At 41.1% G+C, this 10,363-nt stretch overlaps 1 protein-coding gene across 3 annotated transcripts in view; it reads right to left on the reverse strand.

Moving 5' to 3' along the window:
- Positions 1–9,900, reverse strand: part of LOC125893456 (FYVE, RhoGEF and PH domain-containing protein 5-like) — a 31,547-nt gene extending 21,647 nt beyond the window's left edge. For all 3 annotated transcript variants that reach the window (XM_049584165.1, XM_049584173.1, XM_049584161.1), the window contains exons 1-2: positions 9,669–9,900; positions 5,923–8,464 (exon numbers count right to left, since the gene is read on the reverse strand). In XM_049584165.1, the coding sequence (XP_049440122.1) occupies positions 5,923–8,464; positions 9,669–9,678 (2,552 nt within the window). In that variant the 5' untranslated portion in view covers positions 9,679–9,900. The remainder of the gene's footprint in view (positions 1–5,922; positions 8,465–9,668) is intronic.
- Positions 9,901–10,363: the final 463 nt, after the last annotated feature.

Below are 10,363 nucleotides of genomic sequence, written 5' to 3' on the forward strand. Positions count from 1 at the left end.
AAAACATTTCCGGTCCAGAGAAACCAATAAACTGATCCTGAAAGGCCTGCGGTGACAACTGTACCCAACCAGGGACGCATGTCGGTATTTTATGCTACGAGATTCTCTTCTGCAGGGAGCCCAAATGAATATGCTAATGGCTGCGGCTCAGTGGGGAGTGTAAGTTATGCAAATAAAAACAGGTCCTTAAGTTACAGTAGTGATGCAGTAGTCCTCTCTGTGACCAATTGTTTTGCCAATGTTCCTGCCATGTTTCACTCCAAGCACCGGTGGATTTAACCCCACTGAGATGTAAATTAGCTACGTATGAACGGCATATGTGAGCAGTTCAGCTCTCTGCATCGCACACATTAGAGCTGCATGGCCCATTACCGCTCACCAGATCAAACTTTGGAGGAGGCACCAGGGGGTGTTTCAACCACAAACTACATGCTCAGTTTCTATATTAGGCTTTTATATCACTCCCACAGAAACAGCCTCTGTCACTTCTCACAGTCCTGCTTTGTTGTATGAAAGCTCAGGGCGGAATCTATGGAGATAAATTACAGGAGGAGATAAAACATTATCCATTTTCTTTTTGCCTCAGGTTCGACAGTGAGCCTATTTGTTCCGGTGATAGTGATGGGGCCAATGATCTCCAAACTATGAGCTGCTAATATTGCCCCTTCAGGCCACTGCAAAACTAACAGCCTCAACCACTGACTGCTGACCATCCCGATACTGCTTTGCTGTCATTACAGGCGCTGCATTCACTGGAAGCTCAAAGTGTGGAAAATTAAAATCTGACTGCTGACTTTGTTTAGTATTACACTATTAAGCTCAAGTTCTTACACAGAGGTGTGTAACTTTTGCAGTCTAGTGTTTTGTGATAGAGAGGCAACAATATAAATAAGAGCTGATAAATGAGGCGTCCAGTGTTTTTGCAAACTTCACCTGCTCTAATTTGCATTAACAGTAGTTTGGGGGAAACAAGTGTCTTTTTCAGATTTATATTAAGATTTTATATATTCAAGACCATGGCTGCACGGTATGCAAAATATGCAATACAATAATGACAAAACATGGCACCCAGGAGGAATTAAGTGCAAGATAAGAAGGCACCTTTTTATGTATACAGTAATTTTGTCTTATCTGAATATAATAACAAAATTATTTTTGGCAGACATTAATAATTCAGCAGAGTGGACCTGGGGCAGTGAGCCCAGAGGTAAGGCTCCAACTAATCACTATTTTCATTATAGATTCAATTTATTTTCTTGGTTAATCATTTAAAGCTATAGTTGGTGACTTTTATGAAAATAACTTTGTGTTATATTTGCTCAAAGTGTCACTATAATCTGAAAGTATTTTATGAGACAGATATGTACCCTCTCCTCTTTTACTGCTTCTAGTAGCATTCAAGTCTACAGCAGTGCAACAAAAACAACCGATCTCACCAGTTTCTTGCCTCAGCTATTTTCATAAACATATTTTAGTGGGGTGGTTCCCAACTTGTGGGTCATGGTCCGAAAGTGGGTTGTGGGTCCATTCTGAATGGACTGCAAGTGACTTGCGAATGTATCAACTTTGTAAAAAACACACTTTATTTTTATGTACAGTGAATTTCCAACACAGAGGTTTTATTTTGAAGTGCTTTTTTCTGCTGTAGATTGAGCGAATGACAAATAGCTACTTAACAGTGACAGCAAACTAGCTTGAGACGTGGCCAAACACAAGTATGACACAAGCATGACGCGGAATATATTTGATTGTGTGGCCCTTGAACGAATGACTAAGGAGATATTTGGACCCCGTGGGTGAACCAGTTGGGAACCACTGTTTAAGTGTACTGTTTAGCTGTAAAATGAGAATGAGTTTGAAAATGACTTTGTGACCCGGCTGCCATGTTGGAAACAGCTGACCTAAGCACCAAGCACTGCCCACCGGCTGGATGACTTTTCTCATTTTACAGCGCAACATTACAGTAAAATGTGTTTGTGGAAACATTTAAGGTGAGAGATAGGTACTGCAGTAACAGAATCTTGATTCATATTTGATCAGTGCTGCCTAGTTTGACAGTTTGACTGAAGTTCATGAGCCATGATTGAAATGATTGACAGCTGCTTTAGAGACTCCTCTGCTCTGACTGGTTGTTTTTATTCACGTGCAACAAGTCTATTATAAGCAATATAAGGAGGCAGAGTGACGTGATTTTTTGTACAGATCATCTGTCTCATGTACTGCTGTGTGAATATAGTGATAGTTTCAGCAACTATAACAAAAAGTTATTCTTAATCATTTTTTCTATAAAATATCTTAAATGAGTGAAAAAAATCATCACAATTTACTTTAGCATAATCAAATTGCTTGATTAGAATGATAATATAGAACACAGAAAAGCCAACCATCTTCCCAATGGAGAAACGAGTGCTTGAAAGTGAAATTATTAATCAGTCTTCATAATGTTGCCAATTATTTTCCTGTCGATCACTTAATTGTTTCAGCTCTACTCATACACACATTTACACAATGCCTTAAGTAAAAGTGAACACAAACTCCTACTCTCTAATTAAATGGTTTCAAGTAGTCAAAACCTTTTACAAACTACAAACAAATATCTAAAATCTGAATACTGCCAGTTCAAATATGTTCATTGTGAACCCAGCAGGTCTGCGCAGGCTGATATTTACCTATTTATATGTAAAAGAACATGCAAATTACACTGTACAGTAATATCACTTAAGTATGATTTAAACTAAATATGCTAGATTAAAAAAAAAAAATCCACATACTTTTCTAATAATGGAATAAAATAAGATATAAATTAACATGCACATACAAAAAGCATGCCAAAACACTTCTCAAACTTAAAAACAGAAGAGGATACATTTACCGTAAAACTTCAATTAAAAGCCTAGACTCAGTTAAACACCCAGCCTCTTTTACTAGCCTGGTGTGGGTACACATTTTGATGGATAAATACCTGTCTCAATTAGATCCAAGGTGTGAGTATTGTTTTAAAAGGATTCATAATTGATATATTATCTGAAGCCTAATTTTTAAACAATTAATATTGATACTGGTTTAAACAAACAATTTGTCCGTATTTCCCGACCTTTGCTGAGCAACAATTTTATGTGAAAGGAAGTAAAGGCCTGTCCCAAATATAGGCCTGATGATTTCAGTGATTTAAGCAAATAATAGCCTGGGCTATAACTGAAGTTTTACAGTACATATTTTTGTCTTTGTGTACTACGTCTGTTTAAATACTTCAGGAAATACAAAAGAGTGAATATCAATATCAAATTTCTGTCCTCACAGTATTTTAGAGCCTCTGTTGTACAGATTTTTTTGCACACACGACTGCGATGGTAAACATGATGAGAGGGAAGCACTGCAGTGAACAACTGCTGACTACAGAACATACTGAGATCTTATCTCGGCCTGTTGTTCCTGACTAGCTGGAGAAGAGCGATGGCTCCAAAATGCTCTGACTATTAATCATCCTGAGCGGCCTGTATGATATGGGCACAGCTAACAGAAATGCAGGGGGGGATGGGTTAATGTCAGCGCAGCATGGCTGATCATACCAACAAATAACACCAAAGCAGGGAGGTGAGAGGATCTACCTGCAGCATCAACACAGGGGATGTTTTTTACATCCTTAAAAAGATGATTTATGAATGAAACCAGCTTGTTTTCACTTAAATCTGAAGAGACCACCTCCAACACCACCTCAAGCATTTCCTCCTCTACTACTTAACATGCCCCAACAACACACAGACACATCAAGAGAGAAGCTACTGCACTGTCCTCCCTACAACTGATCACCACTTCCATGTCTGTGCGATCGCAGCATCAGGGGACTCAACATAATAAATAGTTATAAATCCTGCTCCCCAGGGGCATAGTTAAACCCACACAGTGGCCAAGCAGTAATAAAAAAGACTTGTGCTCGGTGTAAAAGATGGCAACGATCACGAATATCATGTCCAGCTGCATCAATCTACATGAACACACATCCTGGACACAGATAAAAAGTTTTAGGGGCATGGCTCCACACAGGGCCAGTCCATTACTGTGGTGCAAACTGAAATATCTCAACACCTACTGTATATGGATTGCCATGACATTTTGTACAGACGTCCATGTGCCCCAGAGGATGAATCCCAATGACTTTGGTGATTCTTGGACTTTTTCTCTAGCACCATCATCAGAACAAAATTTCATATTGTCCACTCCTTTGATTTACAACCAAACAGCTGCAAATGTTAGCATGTTAACATGCTAAACTATGATGAATACGATAAACAGTAAAACTGCTTATTACCCAGCAGGGGTTATTCCCATGTTCTCCAGCTCTACATATGTAATGGGACTCTGAGAAAGATGTTCCCAAGATCTGTATTCACTTAATATGACATGAGTTAGGTTAGCAAGAAATAATATTTTGACTAGTGAAAACTGAGTTGTAGATATCATCGATTATAACTGCAAGTACTCAGAGAAACATTATGGATACATCGACTTGGAATTGTAACACCTGATGCTGCGTTTAAATGCAACTTGTGAGCTTGTAGACACAACCTGGGAAGCCATGTACATGACATGCTCGGTATTCAAGTGGTTGAGTCATGAGAGCACGGCTACTAGGCAATGGTAGCATCGTTACTGTCGACATCTAGAAGGCATCAAGGCTAACAAATTAGCAAGCTAACGAGCAAGTCACATAATGCAAATAATGCAGAGGCAAAGTGTCAGAGGAAAAAGATGAGGCCACTGGGAATATCAACATTTTCCTCAGACATATTATAAGTTATTAAGAACAATGCTACATGGCTGAAATTACAATATATTAACCTAGAGTCTGTCAAAAAATTAGAGTCCATGGGCTGCACCATTTCTGAAAAGGTCAGCAAACACGTCACAACTCGTGAACTTGGAGCTTTCACAAAATTTCCACTTATGAGGTTGTAAATACCACATGAAGAGGATGTTTAAATGGACTCTTCTCGTGATCACAGTAAACACGACCCTATTTGCATGCACTATGATAATTATAATACAAATATCTTCAATTAAGTTTGAATAGAAGTCAATAGTAAAAGTTAATTGGTTGTAATTACATTATAGGTATATACAATTAACATATTCACTAGTAATAAATCAGTTGTTGATAACAAGAATCAACATTTTGACTGCTGAGAAATGAACTGTTGATATCTTTGATTAGAATTGCTACTAGTAAAAACTGCATTTTGGATTCGTTGACTTGAGAGAAAGCAATTGTTGATATCTACAGCTGCTATTACCACTACTGATTAAATGTTAAAAGGGCTCGATGTAAGGTTAGGGGACTATAATTATGGCACTGAGAGCCATAAAATTGCACAGGCTCAGGTCTTAGTCTAGATAATAGTAACTTGTCTGTATAATGAACAACTCCCCGACACATTTGAACTCTAAAGACAGGAGAAAAAAAAACAGATGAAAAAGGAGAAGGAAAAAAAAAAAAAAAAAAATATATATATATATATATATATATATATATATATATAAAAATAGGGTCTGCTAACATAAGTTCATCTACTATCTCTCCACCCAATTTAAGGTCAGAAAAAAAAAGATTTGGAAACCTCTATACACATTGTTATTCATAAATTTTAACTTATTTCTCAGTCTATTATGTCTTGACATTAATGCGTGAGAGCAAACCAAAGCTATCTTAGAACTATAAAGTGACCTGAAAGTGGCATTAGGTGAGAGACATATGCAACTGGTCAAAGGTCAACCAGAACACAAAGGGGTAATGTGCGTTAACAGAATATTGAACTTTGAAACATAGGACCCTGGGGACAGAGATGTGTTCCTGAACAGCAGGTTAGCATGTAGTTCAAGTACAACCTCACATGGCTGTGGACACTTGTTGTCTCATTTACGTACCTTTCCGTTTCCTGTTCAGGTGACTGAGTTTTACTCTTGAACCCAGGGAGGCTGCTCATGTCGACGTAACCATCAGTCTCATTGGCAGAGGACAGTACCCGACTGGGACGGTCAAAGAAGTCTGTATATGGCGGCTGTCGGATGGGCCTCCGCTGTGGGACCTGAAGGTTCTCGTAATCCGAGCTGATGGCGGGAACATTCTCATAGTCTGAGGTATCCGTGTTGGGGAAGGAGATGGAGCGAGGCTTGGTCAGGGGAAGGGGTGTGAAAGGCACGCGGGAGCGGTCCTCAAAAGACTCCACCCGGACGACGCTGCGATTGAGAAAGGCCACAGAGCTCCCTTTTCTTTTGCTTTCCTGGTAGAGCAAGAAGGTGGGGGTCGGCTCGGATGGAACAGGTTTACAAGTGGAGCGTGTGTTGAGGTGTGGAGAGCTACTGATGCTGCGTCTATCTAGATCCAGTAGTCTGCTGGGCGCGTGGTGGTTGGACTCTGGTGAGGGCTTGAACAAGGACGGATTAACATCCACTACAGGTTTGCTCTCTGTTTTCCGCCTAAATTTAAGCATCAGGAAACGCTTAATGGAGGATTTCTTTTTCCTGTCTTTCTCCGATGAGTCTCCTTCGATGAGGAGTGAGGGGGAACTCTTTGTGATGGGTCTCTTGGTGATGTAGGCCAGCTCAAAGGGAGGAGGGATGTCCACTACAGATGTCGGAGTGGACATTCCGCTGGACGACAGAGGTGAGCACCGTGAGAAGCTTCCAGATGAACAAATAGCACCTCCCTGTCTTGGGGATCCTTCCCTGTAGCTGTAGACACCCAGAGGCATGTCCTGTCCCTCCATGGAGAGGGAGCGGGGATACAGGGACAGATAGTGGGGTTTGCTGTAGCTCTTGGGCCGCATTGAGCTCAACATGGGGCTGCTGCTCAGCGCAGGTTGTCCAAACCCACTCATGTAGGGCCTCTGAACAAACTTCCCTCCCATCTCAGCCACATTATTATTATTGCGGTGTGACAGTGAGTGGGAGCGCATGTCTGTTGTCCTCTTATGGAAGGGAAAAACATTTTCGCCCTCTGAGCTGTGCCCTGGTTCCTCGTACACATGTTCATCACTGATGTCCTGCTCTGTGTCAGTAGTGTCATCCAGAAACGGCACTATGTGACCCTCTAGGTCTTCCTCAAAGACAGAGTCACTCGGGGAAATCAGCTGGCTTTCAGAGAAAGAAGATGTCAGCGAGGTGTCGGTGTCCGTCGGCACTGAGATGGACACCAATCTGAATCTCGGTTGACAGTCCACATGATCGAGCAAGGCCTCTGCTGTCCGAGCTTTAGGTTCTACGGTCCTTTTCTGAGAGGTTCTCACCTTGTTTTCATCACTGTTGTAGCTACAGTACTGAAGACTCTTACTAACATCCACATAATCCTCAGAGGACACACACTCTGTTTGTCCATTTTCTGCTGTTCCCTCAGATTTCCCAGCTGATGCTCCACTGTGATTCACAGACGAAAGTGGACTGGGTGGTAGTCCGTGAGCTTTGTTATTCCTTAGCATCATCTCTCTGTTAATAATGTCCTCTGAAGAGATGTAATAAGGCTCGTGAGTTGGATCATCGTCTTCCTCAGTTGTGTTACAGACATGTTTTTGCTCTTCAGGGATCAAGTCATGAAAGTTCTGCAGGTTTTCGCCCTTTTCCTTCATTTTATGGCCACATCTAAACTTCAGGATGTTACAAGTGATGCCACAATCAGGAGCAGGCTCCTCTTCTTTCTCCCCTACATCTGTTAGTAAAACCTGTGTATCAGTGTCCTTCATGTTTTCATTGCTCAAGAGACCAGGCTCATCTGTGAGAGACTCCGTTAAATCATCTGCTGTACAGTCACCTGCTTCATCCTCCTTAATCTGGAGCTGCCTCTCCCTCATGTCTCCACTTTTAGAGGAATAGCAGCCTGCCTCTTCATCAATGCTATTAACAGAAATGTTCCCCACTGAGATGCCATCTGTGTCAGCCAGCGCCTCGCCTGCGTCGCAACCTTCGGCATCCATGTCCTCCGTCACATCTGTGTCAACCATCTCCACCACATCCTCTGAGTCAACTGTAAGTCCAGCATCACTAACCCAAAGTGTTTCCAGGGAGTCTACCTCCTCTGTTAGAGCGCTGTCAGTTAACCTCCAGTCCTCATCCATCTTCTGAATCACGTCTTCTTCCTCTTCCTTTTCCTCCTCTCCATCCTCCACCCCCGGAACATCTTTTTGTGGTGATTTGAGGATGTAGGCGTTGAAATCTTTCTCCGTTGCCAACCTGTCTGCAGCCACTTTGTCTAAACCGTTCTCTGTCTCGTGCTCCTCGTCAACCTCGCCATCTGAAGTTAGCAGGCTTCCATTGATGCATTCTCCCTGGTTGCCATTAAGCTGTGGTGTGACTTTAGGTTTTGGGGCTATAGAAGGTTTGGGACCCCTGGCTGTAGACATTAGAGGGGAGGGCAGCCTCAGGCTGGCGTGACAAACAAATCTTGGCTTTGGAGCAACAGAAGGCTTGGTGCAGTCTGAAAGAACAACAGGAAAAGGAAACTGTAAGATTACGCGCTTTAAAATAGCATACAGGTCATTTGTATTGTGTCCCTGTGACCTAGAACTGCTCACTGACTTCACACATTATAAAAACATTAGTGTGCATGTAAACATCACATTTAGATGATTATTTTTTTAAACAATTTTCCTCACAAACTGCACATAGTATAGTATAGTATAGTATCAAAGACCTACCTACCAAGCGTAGGTCAGCTGGAAGATTTCCTCAAACTTTCCAGACAGAGCTACTCAAACTAAAAATTTGGTTATCAAAAGACATAATAATGGACTTAAATGAGTAATTCTACATCCTTTGAGAAAGAACACCAAAAAATCTAAGGGATTTCCCTGACTCACTTCCTGTGATTCAAGTGAGAGAAACCCCTCTCAGGCTGCATTTACTGCTTTGAGAAAAAGACTTTACTGTATATACAGTGACAAAAGGGCAACACCTGTAGCCTAATTCATGCAAGGGCGTAGATTTCACGAATTAAACGGGGTTTGGGAAAATTTGGAGTATCAAACACTAAATTTTCTGCATTCTGGTAAATTGTTATGCGCTGATTTGTGCCTTTTTTGCATCTTTAAGTTTGTCAAAGTAAAAGTGCTGATCCTTTGCTATTTTCATGTTTTAATGCTCATGTTGTAATTATTGAAGGGGACATGCCCCCTGTGCCCCCCCCCCCAAAAATCACACCTATAGTAATGGATATTTTATAATACGTTTAACTCATATGTCTACTTTAAGTGAAAGACCTGAGCTAAGGAAATAAGGCATAATATTTGAGTATTTACTCCCAAAACTAGAAAATATATTTTAAGTTGTTTAGATCTGTGTATGACTGCAATGTTTATTTGAGTTTTTACACCAAATGAGCTCTATTGGAGCTAAATCACGCTAAAAGCTCCTTTTTTTCTGTCAGAAAGGTATAAAGTGAATGATTGACCAACATCACACTGCCCTAACATTGCGTTAAACACACTTTGGTTTGTTAACACATCCTGTCGCTACCGCTGGATTCACCATCTATTCACAGGAATGTACAAAAAAGTAAAATATAGGAAAACACACAACTAAATGCTCATTACTCAAGTGCTCACAATATATTAAATACCGAGAACACAGTGGATAACAGGCTTTGGTTCAAACCCCCTTGTCCCTTCAAGTAAAAATCTCACCTGTGTTCATTTTTGCGAAGCGACCGTCTCCAACATCTCGTCCACGGGAGCAGCTTCGGTTCACAAAATGTTGAATAACGTGTAAAAACGGAGCGGAACTCAGATGAAGTGTGCAAACATACAGAGAGAGGGACTGAGTGACTGAGTGACTGAACAACAGCTCTGTCTAACCTTCCTCTGAGAGGGAAAACGCTGCTCAGCTGATCGTTTGTGCGTCCTACAGCGCGCAGGACGCGACTGGAAACCAAATGGAGAAAAAAAAAAAACAGCTCGATCCGCTCAGCATTACACCACACGAGACCAGGATCTGAGGTACAGCAGCAGCAGGGCCAGCCAAGTGTTGAAAATGTTGACATCAGCCTACAGCTGAAGGCTGATTAGTATTTTAATATGCAGCAAAAGGGAAATGTTAAAGCTGCAGAGGATGTGAGATGGATGTTGAGACAGTGGTAAAGTGAGTTAAAGGACCGACTTTACCCCAAATGTATGAAAAAAACATGTCAATAAGAACTTTTCCAGATCATAGGCCAGACTGCATAGAATAATATAAATGATGCTACCACTGATGTATTAAGTTTTTAATTTGTCTGCTTGTCTGTGAATTTCTGTGTGTATCCACTGGATACACCTCATTTCGTTGTACAGCTGTGCAATGACAATAAAAGCATTGAGTGATTAATTCTAACTCATTTTAA

Source organism: Epinephelus fuscoguttatus, linkage group LG1 (assembly GCF_011397635.1).
Source record: "Epinephelus fuscoguttatus linkage group LG1, E.fuscoguttatus.final_Chr_v1".
Lineage (NCBI taxonomy): Eukaryota > Metazoa > Chordata > Actinopteri > Perciformes > Serranidae > Epinephelus > Epinephelus fuscoguttatus.